We start from the raw sequence: 17,727 nt of genomic DNA, 5'->3' as shown, positions 1-17,727 counted from the left end.
GGCATACGTTTTTAATGTCTCTCAATCTCCATGGACAGAAAGACTAACAATATATCAAAACTAAAATCACATAGACAACACTTACAACTAGTCAACAAACACCAAAATACAAATGTGTGAGAACAATCATCCCTCAAAAGTCCTGCATGGTATCATATCTGAGAGGAAAGCAGCTGAGAGAGGCAAGGGAACAAAGGAGGCCCTAAGTACATAGTGTTTTGGTTTTTACTAGGAAGTGAAGAGGTGATCTGAACATGGTACTTCATTGCATGAGGGTGAGGGGCTCGAACTAAGAAGCTCCACGGGATGGAGGCAGCTTAGGACACACAGTCACCCAAAACTACTCTTCAAGAGAGAGCACCACACTGAAGAGAAACTGCGTGGCAGCACAGAAATGACAGAGAAAAGAAAAGGTACAGTTTGGGGTGTGGGGGAAGAGCAGAGACAGGAAATATCAACATAAAAAAAGGCCATATTTTTGCAAACTATAAGGAAACAACATGTTATAAAAGCAAACTGAATGCTGCCTCCTTTAAAAACTCAGAAAAATTATAATATAAAAATAAGCAGGGAAGAGCCACCATGGCGGCTGAGTAGCACAACAAAAATTTCCTCCCAAAACCATATATATTTCTGATAATACAACAAATAGAGCTATTCCTAAAAGAGAGACCAGAAGATACAGCACAAAAGCCAGGCTACATTTACATCTGCAAGAACTCAGCACCCCATGAAGGGGGTAAGATACAAGCCCCGGCCCAGCGGGACCTGAGTGTGCCCTGAACCCAGCTCCCCAGAGGAAGAAAAGGAGTCGAGGCGGGGAGGGAGAGGGAGCCCAGGACTGCTAAGTACCCAGCCCTAGTCATCTGAACCTGGAGCACAGACACACAGCCCGTTGTGTGCTGGATATTAGGGAAACGGAAAAGCAAAACCTGCCAGAGGGTCCCCACAGCCAGCTCTCATGGGACAAAAGAATAGCGAGTGCCTTTTGAAAGTCTTAAAGGGACAGAGGCCACAGAGCTGGATGGAAATGTCCTGGCACAATCAGCTCAGGAGCTGGGAATCCCAGGAAAATCCGGGCGCCCTAACCTCAGGGCGACAGCGCCGCTCTGAAGCCCCTCACGGCGATAAACAACCTCCCAGTCCATTCCTCCTACGGCATGGCCCCACCATACCAGCGGTGCAGCCTGAGAGCAGTTCCGCCTACAGCAACAGCACAAAGCCTCCATCACAGCCATCAGGATTGGACTCAGTGCCTTGTTGGTGCACAGATGCCAACTACAAGTCGCTAGGGGTTGCCGTTCTCACAGGAGAGGAAGGGACCACCAAGCAAGAAGGGACTTTGTTCTCCCAGCTGACGCATACAGTTACTGCCCTCGACTACCTCTACCACATGAAAAGGCAGAAAAATTTGATTCACACAAAAATAACACAGACAACCCCCAAGAAGGAACCTGAGGAGATAAGATTAAACAAATCTTCAGAAAAAAAGAATTCAAAATAAAGGTCATAACCATGCTGATGGAGCTGCACAGAAAAATGCAAGAGCTAATGGATAAAGTTGGGAGGAAGAATACAAAAATAAAACAATCTCTGGAAGGACATAAGAGCAGAATGGATGATGTCAAAGAGGCCATTAATGGAACAGAAATTAGAGAACAAGAACACAGAGAAGCTGAGGCAGAGGGAGATAAAAGGACTTCCAGGAATGAAAGAATATTAAGACAACTATGTGACCAATCCAAACGGAACAATATCTGCCTTATAGGGGTACCAGAAGAAGAAGACAGAGAAAAACGGATAGAAAGTGTCTTTGAAGAAATAATTGCTGAAAACTTCCCCAAACGAGGGGAGGAAATAGTCTCTCAGACCACATAAGCCTACAGAACTCCCAACAGAAGTGACCCAAATAAGACAACACCAACACATATAATAATTAAAATGACAAAGATCAAGGACAAGGACAGAGTATTAAAGGCAGCCAAAGGAGAAAAAAGGTCAACTACAAAGGAAAACCCATCAGGCTATCAACAGACTTCTCAACAGAAACCTTACAGGCCAGAAGAGAAGGGCATGATATATTTAACGCAATGAAAGAGAAGGGTCTTAAACCAAGAATACTGTATCCAGCATGATTATCATTTAAATATGAAGGAGAGATTAAACAATTCCCAGACAAGCAAAAGATGAGGGAATTTGCCTCCCACAAACCACCTCTACAGTGTATCTTGGAGGGACTGCTCTAGATGGAAGCACTCCTAAGGCTAAATAGATGTCAACAGAGATAATAGAACCACAGCAAAGAAAGCAGACCAACCAAACACTAACTAAAGGCAAAGAATAAAATCAACCACTCACAAACTCAGTCAAACGAAACACAAAAGAGCACAGAATAAAACACCTAACATATAAAGAATGGACAAGTAAGAATAAGAAAGGAGAGAAAGAAACATCAGACTGTGTTTATGGTAGGGCAATAAGCAAGGTAAGTTAGACAGTTAGACAGTAAAGAAGCTAACCTTGAACCTTCGGTAAATATGAACCTAAAGCCTGCAATGGTAATAGATACGTACATATCTTTCAATAATCACCCTAAATGAAAATGGACTGAATGCACCACTCAAAAGACACAGAGTAATAGAATGGATAAAAAACCAAGATCCATCTATATGCTGCTCACAAGAGATGAACCTCAAACCCAAAGACATACACAGACTAAAAGTCAAAGGATGGAAAAACATATTTCATGAAAAAACAACAGGGAGAAAAAAGCAGGTGTTGCAGTACAAGTATCAGACAAAATATACTTCAAAACGAAGAAAGTAACAAGAGATAAAGGACACTATATAATGATAATGGGGTCAGTCCAACAAGAGGATATAACCATTATAAATACATATGCACACAATACAGGAGCACCAACATATGTGAAACAAATACTAACAAAATTAAAGGAGGAAACAGAATGCAATGCATTCATTTTAGGAGACTTCAACTCACCACTGCCTCCAAACGACAGGTCCACCAGACAGAAAATAAGTAAGGACACAGAGGCACTGTATAACACACTAGAACAGATGGACCTAACAGACATCTACAGAACTCTATACCCAAAATCAGCAGGATGCACATTCTTCTCAAGTGCACATGGAACATTTTCCAGAATAGACCACATACTAGGCCACAAAAAGAACCTCAGTAAATTCAAAAACACTGAAATTCTACCAACCAACTTCTCAGACCACAAAGGTATAAAACTAGAAATATATTGTACAAAGAAAGCAAAAAGGATCACAAACACATGGAGGCTTAACATGCTCCTAAATAATTAATGGATCAATGACCAAATTAAAATAGAGATCAAGCTATACATGGAAACAAATGACAACAATACAAAGCCACATCTGTGGGATGGAGCAAAAGCAGTTTTAAGAGGCAAGTATATAGTAATACAAGCATATTTAAAAAAGGAAGAATAATCCCCAATAACAGGCTAAAGTCACAATTATCGAAAATGGAAAAAGAACAAATGAGGCCTAAAGTCAGCAGGAGGGACATAATAAAGATCAGAAAAGAAATAAATAAAATTGAGAAGAGTAAAACAATAGAAAAAATCAATGAAACCAAGAGCTGGTTCTTTGAGAAAATAAACAAAATAGATAAGCCGCTAGGCAGAATTATTAAGAGAAAAAGAGAATCAACACACATCAACAGAATCAGAAAGAAGAAAGAAAAAATCACGACACACCCCATAGAAATACAAAGCATTAGTAGAGAATATTATTAAAACCTGTATGCTAACAAGATGGAAATCCTGGAAAAAATAGAAAACTTCCTAGGAAAATACAACCTTCCAAGACTGATTAAGGAAGAAACAGAAAATCTAAACAGACCAAATACCAGCAACGAAATTGAAGAGGTAAACAAAAAACTACCCAAGAGCAAAACCCATGGACCAGATGGATTTACAGAAGAATTTTATTAGACATACACAGTAGACATAATACCCATTCTCCTTAAAAGTTTCCAAAAAATAGAAGAGGAGGGAATACTCCCAAACTCATTCTATGAAGCCAGCATCACCCAAATACCAAAACCAGGCAAAGATCCAACAAAAAAACAAAATTACAGACCAATATCCCTGATGAACATAGATGCAAAAATACTCAAGAAAATACTAGCAAAAAGAATTCAAAAGTACACCAAGAGGATCATACACCATGACCAAGTGGGATACATCCCAGGGATGCAAGGATGGTACAACATTCAAAAATCCATCAACATCATCCACCACATCAACAAAAAGAAGGACAAAAACCACATGACCATCTCCATAGATGCTGAAAAAGCATTTGACAAAATTCAACATCCATTCATGATAAAAACTCTCAAGAAAATGGGTACAGAGAGCAAGTACCTCAATATAATAAAGGCCATATATGATGAACCCACAGCTAACATCATACTGAACAGCAAGAAGCTGAAAGCTTTTCCTCTGTAATCACGAATAAGATAGGGATGCCCACTCTTCCCACTGTTATTCAACATAGTACTGGAGGTCCTAGCCACAGCAATTAGACAAAACAAAGAAATACAAGGAATCCAGATTGGTAAAGAAGAAGTTAAACTGTCACTATTTGCAGATGACATGATATTGTACATAAAAAATCCTGAAGATGACACTCCAAAACTACTAGAACTACTATCAGAATTCAGCAAAGTTGCAAGATACAAAATTAACACACAGAAATCTGTGGCTTTCCTATACACTAACAATGAACCAATAGAAAGAGAAATCAGGAAAACAATTCCATTCACAACTGCATTAAAAAAAATAAAAAATCCAGTAATAAACCTAACCAAGGAAGTCAAAGACCTATACCCAGAAAACTGTAAGACACTCTTAACAGAAATTAAAGAGTACACTAACAAATGGAAACTCATCCCATGCTCCTGGATAGGAAGATTTAATATCGTCAAAATAGCCATCCTGCCCAAAGCAATATACAGATTCGATGCAATCCCTATCAAACTACCAACAGCATTCTTCAACGAACTGGAACAATAGTTCAAAAATCCATATGTAAACACCAAAGACCCCAAATAGCCAAAGCAATCCTGAGAAGGAAGAATAATAAAGTAGGGGGGACCTCACTCCCCAACTTCAAGCTCTACTACAAAGCCATAGTAATCAAGACCATTTGGGACTGGCACAAGAAGAGAGCCACAGACCAGTGGAACAGAATAGACTCCAGACATTAACCCAAACATATATGGTCAATGAATAAACAATAAAGGAGCCATGGACATACAATGGGGAAATGACAGTCTCTTCAACAGATGGTGCTGGCAAAACTGAACAGCTACATGTAAGAGAATGAAACTGGATCATTGTCTAACCCCATACACAAAAGTAAATTCAAAATGGATCAAAGACCTGAATGTAAGTCATGTTACCATAAAATTCTTAGAAAAAAACACAGGCAAAAATCTCTTGGATATAAACATGAGCGACTTCTTCATGAACATATTTCCCTGGGCAAGGGACAGAAAAGCAAAAATGAACAAGTGGGACAACATCAAGCTGAAAAGCTTCTGTACAGCAAAGGACACCATCAATAGAACAAAGAGGTACTCTACACTATGGGAGAATATATTCATAAATGACAGATCCGATAAAGGGTTGACATACAAAATACATAGAGCTCACGTACCTCAACAAACAAAAAGCAAATAATCCAATTAAAAAATGGGCAGAGGAGTTGAGCAGACACTTCTCCAAAGAAGAAATTCAGATGGCCAACAGACACACGAAAAGATGCCCCACATCCATAGTTATCAGAGAAATGCAAATTAAAACCACAATGAGAGACCACCTCACACCAGTAAGGATGGCCACCATCCAAAAGACAAACAACAACAAATGTTGGCGAGGCCGTAGAGAAAAGGGAACCCTCCTACACTGCTGGTGGGAGTGTAAATTAGTTCAACCATTGTGGAAAGCAGTATGGAGGTTCCTCAAAATGCTCAAAACAGACATACCATTTGAGCCAGGAATTCCACTTCTAGGAATTTACCCTAAGAATGCAGCAGCCCAGTTTGAAAAAGACAGATGCACCTTTATCACAGCACTATTAACAATAGCCAAGAAATGGAAGCAACCTAAATGTCCATCAGTAGATGAATGGAAAAAGAAGATGTGGTACATATACACAATGGAATATTATTCACCTATAAGAAAAAAACAAATCCTACCATTTGCAACAACATGGATGGAGCTAGAGGGTATTATGCTCAGTGAAATAAGCCAAGTGGAGAAAGACAAGTCTCAAATGATTTCACTCATCTGTGGATTATAAGAACAAAGAGAAACTGAAGGAACAAAACAGGAGCAGAATCACAGAACCCAAGAATGGACTAACAGTTACCAAAGGGAAAGGGACTGGGGAGGATGGGTATGGGTGGGAAGGGCAGGATAAGGGCTGGGAAAAAGAAAGGGGGCATTACAATTAGCATGTATAATGTAGGGGGGGCACAGAGAGGGCTGTACAACACAGAGAAGACAAGCAGTGATTCTGTAGCATCTTACTACGCTGATGGACAGTGACTGTAATTGCATTTGTGGGGGGGACTTGGTGAAGGGGGAAGCCTAATAAACATAATGTTCTTCAAAAAAAAAACTCACAAACTAAAAATATATTAAGAAATCAAATTCAAAAATACATCAAAAAATCAAAAAGATCGTCAATCATGACCAAGCAGGATTTATTCCACGGATGCATGGATGGTAAAATATTATAAAATCCATTAACATCATCTACCACATCAACAAAAAGGACAAAGACCACATGATCTTCTCCATAGATGCCAAAAAAGCATTTGATAAAATTCAACATCCATTCATGATAAAAACTCTCAACAAAATCAGTGTAGAGGGCAAGTACCTAAACATAATAAAGGCCATATATGACAAACCCACAGCCAACATCATACTAAATAGCGAGAAGCAGAAAGCCTTTCCTTTAAGATTGGGAAAGAGACAAGGATGGCCACTCTCTCCACTTCTATTCAACATAGTCCTGGAGGGCCTCGCCAAAGAAACCAGAAAACACAAAGAAATAAAAGGCATCCAGATAGGTAAAGAAGAAAGTAAACTGTCACTGTTTGCGGATGACATGATATTGTACATAAAAAACCCTAAAGAATCGACTCCAAAACAAAAAGATCTAATATCTGAATTTAGCAATGTTGCAGGATACAAAATTAATACAGAGAAATCTGTTACACTCCTATAAACTAGTGATGAACTAAAGAGAAAACAGGAAAACAATTCCATTCACAACTGCATCAAAATGAAATAAAATACCAAGGAATAAACCTAAAAAGGAAGTGAAGTCCTATACACTGAAAACTACCAGACACTCATGAAATCAAAGATACCAATAAATGGAAACACATCCTGTCCTCATGGATAGGAAGAATTAATATTGTCAAAATGGCCATTCTGCCTAAAGCAATGTACGGACTCAGTGCCATTCCTATCAAAATACCAACAGCATTCTTCAATGAACTAGAGAAAATAATTCTGAAATTCATATGGAACCACAAAAGACCCCGAATAGCCAAAGCAATCATGAGAAGGAAGAATAAAGCAGGGGGGATTAAGCTCGACTTCAAGCTCTACTACAAAGCCACAGTAATCAAGACAATTTGGTACTGGCACAAGAACAGAACCATAGACCAATGGAACAGACTAGAGAGCCCAGATATAATCCCAAGTAAATATGGTCAATTAATATATGATAAATGAGCCATGGACATACAATAGGGAAATAACAGCCTCTTCAACAACTGGTGTTGGCAAAACTGGACAGCTACATGCAAGAGAATGAAACTGGATTACTGTCTAACCCCATACACAAAAGTAAACTCCAAATGAATCAAAGACCTGAATGTAAGTCATGAAATGATAAAACTCTTAGAGGATAACATAGGCAAAAACTCCTGAATATAAACATGAGCAACTTTTCTTTGAATGCATATCCTTGAGAAAGGGAAACAAAAGGAAAAATGAACTCATGGGACTACATCAAACCTAAAAGCTTCTGTACAGCAAAGGATACCATCAACAGAACAAAAAGGCACCTTACAGTATGGGAGAATATATTTGTAAACGACATATTCATCAAGGGGTTAACATCCAAAATATATAAAGAACTCAAGCGCTTCAACACCCAAAAAGCAAATACCCCATTACAAAATGGGCAGAGAATATGAAGAGACAATTCTCCAAAGAAGAAATTCAGATGGCTAACAGACACATGAAAAGATGCTCCACATCATTAATTATCAGGGAAATGCAAGTAAAAACCACAATGAGATATCACCTCACACCAGTTAGGATGGCCAGCATTGAAAAGACTACGAGCAACAAATGCTGGCGAAGATGCGGAGAAAGGGGAACCCTCCTACACTGCTGGTGGAAATGTCAACTAGTTCAACTGTTGTGGAAAGCAATATGGAGGTTCCTCAAAAAACTAAAAATAGAAATACCATCTGACCCAGGAATTCCACTCCTAGGAATTTGCCCAAAGAAAACAAATTCTTAGATTCAAAAGACATATGCACCCCTATGTTTATCACAGCACTATTTACAATAGCCAAGATATGGAAGCAAGGTAAGTTTCCATCATTAGATGAATGGATAAAGAAGATGTGATTCATATACACAATGGGATACTATGCAGCCATAAGAAGAAAACAAATCCTACCATTTGCAATAACATGGATGGAGCTAGAGGGTATTATGTTCAGTGAAATAAGACAGGTGGAGAAAGACAAGTATCAAATGATTTCACTCACACATGGAGTATAAGAACACAGGAAAAACTGAAGGAACAAAACAGCAGCAGAATCACAGAACCCAAGAACGGACTGACAGTTACCAAAGGGAAAGGGACTGGGGAGGATGTGTGGGAAGGGAGGGATAAGGGGAAAAAGGGGCATTATGATTAGCACACATAATGTAGGGAAGGGCCCAGGGAAGGCAGTATAGCACAGAGAAGACAAGTAGTGATTCTGTAGCACCTTACTATGCTGATGGACAGTGACTATAATGGGGTATGTGGTGGGGACTTGATAATGGGAGGAATCTAGTAAGAGTGTTGTTCATGCAAGTGTATATCGATACAAAAAATAGTAATAAAAAAATAATGGCTAAAAAATTATAAATAAATAAATAAACACACCAGGTTCGCTGAAGGGGGGTGCTCCTGAGAAAGCTTAGAGGATTGGGATACCATTACCCAAAACCAAAAATTCAAGAAAAACAAATGAGTAGTCACTGGAAAAGACAAAGACTTCACAAAAACAGGGAGGACCATGCCTTTAAACATAGCTTGAATAAAGCCTGGAGACCTCATAACGCAAAATGGAGATCTAGTCTATGAGAGGATGTACTCTCACACTCTAGGTTTGACAAGAAAGCAATGAACTCAGTGAGTTCAGTGCATACGATCACGTGTTTGCTCACCAGCCTCACAGTTGTTTGGGGTCTTTTCTGGATCACACATCTCTAGCAATAAATAATATTAATTTTAAAATAAAACAGCCAGTTATGTTTCCAGCAAAATGGGTTTATTTGGGAATTGTAAAGGAACTGCAATTTGGGATACGAAAGCTATGGCAAAGCATGGGCAAGTCAAGAGATCAAAGGAGAGGATAGTAACTTTACAGAGAAACAGAGGATGTTGGGAGGGGCTACCTTAAACAAAAGTCCACTGGAGGAATAGGAGAGTTCAGGGTGGTGATGACTTCTCACTGACTAAGTTGTGGTATTTTCTTATTGGCTGAGCTTGTTGCTGGGCAGGGAGAGTCTTCCTTCCTCCTACTGGAGTGGCAGAGTGGACTTCTTTTCTGCTGGGAATGCAAGCTATGGTCTCTTCCTATTAGGTTCTACTTTAATGAGTGGTAGGGTGTCAGGGCTCCCCCTTACAGCCTCCCGTCTCTACTTTAAATGAGGTTTCCTTTTTACAGTTTTACAAGATATAGTATCAATGCATAAAAATCCATTTGTAAAAGGAAATGGAACCATAAACATGCAGAAACTGAAATTAAGAACACAATACCCTTTATAATCACTCCAAAGGAAATGAGCAAAACATGTATAATACATGTATCCTTAAAAATTCAAAATGATAATGAAAGAACCCAAAAAAGGCCTAATAAATGGAAAGACATACCAATGTCCATGGATTGGATGACTCACATAATAAAGATGTCTATATACCCTAACTGATCTATACATTTAATTCATTTCTTTTCAAAATTCCAACAGAGATTTTGTAGACATAGACAAGCTTATTTTTAAACTTACAGGGAAATGCACAGGTCCTGGAATGGCTTAAACTGTCTTGAAAAAGAAAAAAGTAGTAAGTCACTCTATCCTATGTTAAGGCTTATTGCACAATTACAATAATCAAGACAGTGAATTTAGCAATGAGATAAGACACACAGATGAGTGAACCATTTCAGAAACCCAGAAAGAGACCCATACATATTCACTCAATTGGTTTTTGAAAACATGCAAGAGCAATTAAGGGAGGAAGAAATATACTTTCAAGAAATGGTACTGGACAACTGAGCATTCATAGGCAAAAAAAAAATTTTTTTTAATCTTAACCTCAACCTTATGCCTTATACAAAAATTCACTCGAAATACACCAAAAGCTTAAATGTAAAACATTAAACTATAAAGCTGTTAGAAAAAAATAGAAAGTCTTTTTATTCTAAGACAAAGCCCTCTTAGAGTTGACAGCAAAAGCACAAACTTATAAAACAGATATTGTAGAAAGTAAAACTTTTCATTGCCAGTAACTATTTAAAAACCATACACTAACAAAGGACTAGTATCTAGAATATTTTTTTAAAAAATCTCAAAACTCAATAGCAACCAAAAAGAAATCCAACTTAAAAATGGAGCTGGGATTTTAGTATGCAGATGGACAGTGACTAATGGGGTATGTCGGGGGGACTTGGTGAAGGGGGAAGTCTAGTAAACATAATGTTCCTCATGTAACTGTAGATTAATGATACCAAAATAAAGAAGAAGAAATAATTTAAAAAAACCAAAGTGAAAGACGATGGTGTAGCCCAACAGGGCAGATGTCTTGGTGGCCAAGCTGGGACTCAAATGCCACTTCAGAACCTGAATACTGGCCCTGGTCCCTGCTAGCACAGACACCATAACATGTCATGTCACCTAAAAGGGATTGTTCCCTCATGTAATTTCCTGAAGACAAAATATAACATAAAACTACACTAAAAAAAAAAATGGAGCTGGGCATAAACATAATGTTCCTCATGTAATTGCAGATTAATGATATCAAAATAAAAAAATAAGGAGCTGGGCAGTCCAAGATGGTGGTAAAAGACCAACAACTTATCCGCAGCCAGACATACCACAATGAGATATCACCAGTTAGTATGGCCAACATCCAAAATACAAGGAACAACAAATGCTGGCGAGAATGCGGAGAAAGGGGAACCCTCCTACACTGCTGGTCAGAACGTAAATTAGTTCCAGAAATTAGCTATGGAAAGCAATATGGAGGTTCCTCAAAAAACTAAAAATAGAAATACCATTTGACCCGTAATTCCACTCCTAGGAATTTACCCAAAGAAAACAAGTTATCAGATTCAAAAAGACATATAGTTTACTGCAGCACTATTTACAATAGCCAAGATATGGAAGCAACATAAGTGTCCATCAGTAGATGAATTGATAAAGATGTGGTACATATACACAATGGAATACTATTCAGCCATAAGAAAGAAACAAATCCTACCATTTGCAGCAACCTGGATGGAGGCAGAGGGTATTATGCTCAGTGAAATAAGACGGGCGGGGAAAGACAAGTACCAAACGATTTCCCTCATTTGTGGAGTATAACAACAGAGCAAAACTGAAGGAACAAAACAGAAGCAGACTCACAGACTCCAAGAAGGGACTGGGGTGGGGAAAGTGGGGGTGGGGAGGGAGGGAGAAGGGGATTGAGGGATATTATGATTAGTACACAGGGTGTGGGGGGGTCATGGGGAAGACAGTGTAGCACAGAGAAGACAAGTAGTGACTCTGTGGCATCTTACTACACTGATGGACAGTGGCTTCAATGGGGTGTGGGGAATTGATAATATGGGTGAATGTAGTAACCACAATGTTTTTCATGGGAAACCTTCATAAGAATGTATGTATATCAATGATACCTTAAAAAAAAGGGAGTTTACTTTATCTAGAGAATTAAATAATGAAGAAAGTTACAAAGTTAAGGAGTAAGTCATGGCCACAATATGGAAGCCATGAAAGCCTGAACAAAAAGCAAGGTCTGGGGCAAGGGAAACAAAAGCAAAAATGAACAAGTGGGACTATATCAAGCTTAAAAGCTTCTGTATAGCAAAGGACACCATCAACAGAACAAAAAGGCATCCTACAATATGGGAGAATATATTCATAAATGACAGATCCGATAAAGGGTTAACATCCAAAATATATAAAGAGCTCACACATCTCAACAAAAAGTGAACAGTCCAATTAAAAAATGGGCAGAGGAGCTGAAGAAATTCAGATGGCCAACAGACACACGAAAAGATGCCCCACATCCCTAGTTATCAGAGAAATGCAAATTAAAACCACAATGAGATATCACCTCACACCAGTAAGAATCGCCACCATGTAAAAGACAAACAACAACAAATGTTGGCAAGGTTGTGGAGAAAGAGGAACCCTCCTACACTGCTGCTGGGAATGTAAATTAGTTCAACCATTGTGGAGAGCTGTATGGAGGTTCCTCAAAAAGCTCAAAATAGAAATACCATTTGACCCAGGAATTCCACTCCTAGGAATTGACCCTGAGAATGCAGCAGCCCAGTTTGAAAAAGACAGATGCACCCCTATGTTTATCACTGCACTATTTACAATAGCCAAGAAATGGAAGCAACCTAAGTGTCCATCAGTAGATGAATGGATAAAGAAGATGTGGTACATATAGACAATGGAATATTATTCAGCCATAAGAAAACAAATCCTACCATTTGCAACAACATGGATGGAGCTAGAGGGTATTATGCTCAGTGAAATAAGCCAGGTGGAGAAAGACAAGTACCAAATGATTTCACTCATCTGTAGGGTATAAGAACAAAGGAAAAACTGAAGGAACAAAACAGCAGCAGAATCACAGAACCCAAGAAAGAACTAATAGTTACCAAAGGGAAAGGGACTGGGGAGGATGGGTGGGAAGGGAGGGAGAAGAGGGGGGAAGAAGAAAGGGGGCCTTATGATTAGCACGTATAATGTAGGGGGGGCACAGGGAAGGCTGTGCAACACAGAGAAGACAAGTAGTGATTTTATAGCATCTCACTATGCTGATGGACAGTGATTAGTGGGGTATGTGAGGGGGACTTGGTGAAGGGGGGAGTCTAGTAAACATAATGTTCCTCATGTAATTGCAGATTAATGATACCAAAATAAAATTTAAAAAAAAAGCTCAAGGGAGGAACAACCTAAGACAGGCACAGTCGCAGGGGAGCCATCAGGTGAGAAATTGGGGATCAATAGAGGTGAGGCTTAGAACCTCACCCCATTTTGAGAGAAATCTTCTGCATCCGTGGATGTTTTGTTGCCCTTGTCTAGCTTGGATTAATATTTAATCTATAGGCACAGACCGATCATCTACATTTGCCCTCTTATAGCACTGAATTATGTTTTCTACCGTTATCTTGCATCTACCTACCACTTCAGCATTTTATTTTAAAAAAAAATAAGGGAGAAATGTGGGATTCACATATAAATCAAGTATAAAAATCAAATGAATAATCATATCTGACCTGATTGTTTATAGTTTATGATGCATGATCAAACCGAAAGTTTCTGTGATATGACTGCCCTTGCACTGTTCACCATGTAAGAACTTGTTCGTTATGCTTCAGAAGATTGGAGACTGTTGAGAATTAGGCTTGGGGTTGATTAATGATTGTGCATTGAGTCCCCTATACAGAATTTTATTGTTGTTAACAACCATTTGATCAATAAATACAACAGATGCCCTCTCAAAAAAAAAAAAAAAAGGTCTGGAGGTGACTACCTGGGCATAAATTCTGGCTTCTTCACTTAATTGCTGGGTGACCTTGGGCAAATTAACCTCTCTACTTTGTATCAGCTTCCTCATCCATAAAATGAGACTAATATTAGCACCTACCTCAAAGGATAGCTGAAAGAATGAAATGAGTTAATTCAGATGAAGAACTTAGCACAGACTAAGTCCAAAATAAACTATTATGTGGTCAATAAGAACTAAAATGATTATGGTCAAGCAGAGGAAAGACAATATAATTAAGTTGATGCCTAAGGGAAATCATCTCAAAAGATGGACCAGAAGCATGCTACCTGGTACCACACAAACACTCCAAGTACGAAGTATTTTGAGCCTAACCTAGGGTGATATAAATGAAAAGAAAAGTTCAAGGGGCAAAACTATTGTGGAAGCCAGCTCCTGGATGGTTCCATATGGTCACCCCTCTTGCCATCTGCACCCTCGAAAGCTGTACCAGACTGACCTGACGTGATGAATAGGACAGAAGGAACGGTATGGCACTTCTCAGATTATGTTATAGAAGACACGAGGGCCCCTTAGTTGCCCTCTCTCTTGCTCTTGGGAAAGTCAGTTGCCATGTGGTGAACACTGCTGTATGGCAGTAGCAAGGAATGACACTTGACAACAAGAACATGGGTGAGCTTATAAGTGGCTTCTCTGGCCTGGGACCCTTTATTTGACTGCCAACTGGTGGGAGACCTTGAGCTGGAACCTCCCAGTTGAGCCATTCCCAGATTCCTGACCCACAAGAAACTCCATGAGAAAATAAACATTTATTGCTTCAGTTTTGAGACAACCCATTAAATAGCAACATCATTAGATAGTACAACTATGGACAAGAAAAATTAATCAGGTCTTAAAAACTGATTAAATAAAAAGGACAGAAATGAGTAGTACCAAGTCAAAGACTCTTAGATTTCTAAGTAAAGATATGATTTAAGGGCCTGACATTATGTTTTTGGTTGCCAAGGTATCTGTGGGTAAATTACAGTATTTTCAAAATCTCTCACCTGGCTTTACTCCATCTCCATATCCAAAGGTGTTTACAAGGGGCGGAGAGGCACCCCGGGAAGGGGAGAGATGGGAGGTAGAGCAGAGGCCAGAGAAACGGACAAAGAAACAGGTGCGCAGGAGTAGCTGCAGGAGAGGGACGAATGCAGCCAGGCTTCTCATAAGCAAACGGGTTTCTCCCACTTTAGTATTTCCCTCGACTGACTTTGGTTTCAGTGGCTTATTCGCCCCAGGCTGGGAACATGCTTTTTGCCCCTGGGCTACAGCATCTACTTCAGAAGACATTCACATTGAATATACACACTGCCAGCTAAATGACACAGCTACTAGAAAAATAGTAAGATAAGGAATTAGGCCACTCATACCTATGAAGGTCCCTTTTCAGAAAGTCCTGGGAACCTAGAAAACCCACAGTTGGAATGATCCTGCTTCTCTCTTCAGGTGACTTAATTCCCACTCTTATGCTTTGAATTAGCAAAATAAAGAGTAAACCCACAAAACACCTCACCCTCAGACTTTACTAAAGGTAGACCCAGGTCTGCCCGCCCTCCTCTCTACCGACAACTTCACTGTGTAGCTCTTGGGTGTGCTGTGTACCGTCCAGGACCAGTGAGTGATAAATGTTGTTCCTCAAAGTTCCCTGATTATTTTTGCTTAAGTGTATCCTGCTATCATAATTAGAACCACCAGATCTGGTCCCGCAACAACACTGGCTCTGGTTGGGGGAAACGTTTGTGGGGGCTTGCTACAAGCAACACAGGCCCAGGCACGTGCCTCAAGCGTTCCTAGAGGAAAGCATCACTATCAATAGGCTAAGACCAATACAACACACAGAGGAACTGTGAGGGCCTAGTGGGATAAGGGTGAGAAAATGACTTCCTGATACACTGAGTTTAAACTGAGCTCAAGAGAAAGGTCAAATATATATCTGAAAGTCATCTATATAGCAGTGACAGCTAACATGAACATATAAGATGGCCCAGAACAAACTTGTAAAATGAGAAAAAGCACAAGGTCAGAAATTAGAACATAGCAGGAAGACAATAAAGAGAAGTAGGCAGTTAGAAGACAGAAAGAGAATCAAGACACAATATCAGGGATGCTTCCAAACAAAAATAAAAATAAAAGCAGGTGGTAAATGTGTCAAATGCTACAATGATCACATAAATAATTTACTTTATTGTAATGGCTTTAACAATTTCATATATTTCTCTTTTTCACATTTTAACATTTCTAAAAACATAATGTGTTTTCCAGTTGATAGGTATGTTTGACTTGTTTCTTTTACTCCCTAAAATCAGTTACAAAATTGATACTCTGTCTGACAATCGACAATTCCAGAGCTATGAGGCATGGTAGTGATAAGGCTGAACCACTATATGTGGACTATTTTTTCAAGAAGTTTTTTGGAAAAAACTAGACGTGTCAAGAAAAGCACTGTGCTTTTCAAAGTTTTGGCTTAGTATGACGATACCAACATATTTATTAAGCAAGGAACTTAGAAATGACTTTTAAAAAGTATAGGACACACGCCAGAGCAAACATAATTCCCAAAACAAAAAGGATGTACTCACGACTACAGGTACACCCATTTAAGTATCATTCATGCAGTATTTCCTACACACATACTCGGTGCCCAGACGCTGTACAGATGGCATACACAGACAGGCAGCCGTCTGCTTCAGACTCCTCTCACTGTAGCAGGAGGAGAAAGATTCAGAAAAAGTTCAGTGTAGAAGGTGTGGCAACAGAGACATCTGGGGAAAACGCAAAACTGTTTTAGTGTGTTATAAGACACAGTCAGAAAGATAAAAACTACCCAACACCAGCGAGGGTTAATAAATCTCACGCGCTCTTTTCAACTTCGAGTCCAGTCGCTCACTTTCGTCATCCCCACGGCGGCGACCCCTCACTTCCCCCAGGAAAGCGGCTCGGCCGTCGTCCCTCCAGGCGCTCCTCGCTCTGCCCTCCCACCCGGCCTGGGACCGCCGGCGGAGGGCTCGGTTCCTACGCCTGGCAGGGACGCCGCCGGGACAGCCCGCCACGCGGGCTCTGTCCACGCCCACGGCCGGGCCCGGCGCAGCCACCGCAGGCACCCCCGCCAGCCCCGGCCAGCCCCGCGCGGGGAGAAGGAGGGCGGACCCGGGGCTCCCTGCCAACCGCTCACCTTCAGGCCTCGAAGGCGGCCAACGCCGGACATCTCCAGGAACCGCCTCTCCGGCTGCGCGGCCTCTCTACGGACGCACCGCCTCAGCCAGATAGTACCTCCCCGACCGCCCCGGGAGCACCGCCTACTCCCGGCGCCGGAAGGCTGGCAGCCACCTAACCAGCCGGGCGCGCCGCAGCGACGCCGTGGTTGGTGGGTGCTCGGGCTGGGGGAGGGGCTTCTCCGGACGCACCGCCCTCCCAGACCGGGCGCCACGGCGCGCGCTGCGATTGGAGGGCGTGTGGGCATGGGGCGGGCTCTCTAGCGCTTTGTGCCTCCTGGGCGAGGTGGGCGAGGTTGGCTGGATTTTGCACGTTGGCTGTCGGGCGCGCAGCGGAGCAGTCAGTGCGGAGAGTCCCGGAA

At 40.6% G+C, this 17,727-nt stretch overlaps 1 protein-coding gene across 7 annotated transcripts in view; it reads right to left on the bottom strand.

The window, feature by feature from the left end:
• Nucleotides 1-17,522, bottom strand: part of SPIDR (scaffold protein involved in DNA repair) — a 462,021-nt gene extending 444,499 nt beyond the window's left edge. For 3 of the 7 annotated variants that reach the window (XM_036993683.2, XM_073229487.1, XM_073229486.1), the window contains exon 1: nt 17,326-17,522. In XM_036993683.2, the coding sequence (XP_036849578.2) occupies nt 17,326-17,358 (33 nt within the window). In that variant the 5' untranslated portion in view covers nt 17,359-17,522. The other 4 variants (XM_036993687.2, XM_036993684.2, XM_036993686.2 and 1 more) reach the window with 4 other exon arrangements.
• Nucleotides 17,523-17,727: the final 205 nt, after the last annotated feature.

This window comes from Manis javanica, chromosome 2, assembly GCF_040802235.1.
Source record: "Manis javanica isolate MJ-LG chromosome 2, MJ_LKY, whole genome shotgun sequence".
Classification (NCBI taxonomy): Eukaryota; Metazoa; Chordata; class Mammalia; order Pholidota; family Manidae; genus Manis; species Manis javanica.
This window is presented reverse-complemented; position numbering and strand designations above follow the sequence as displayed.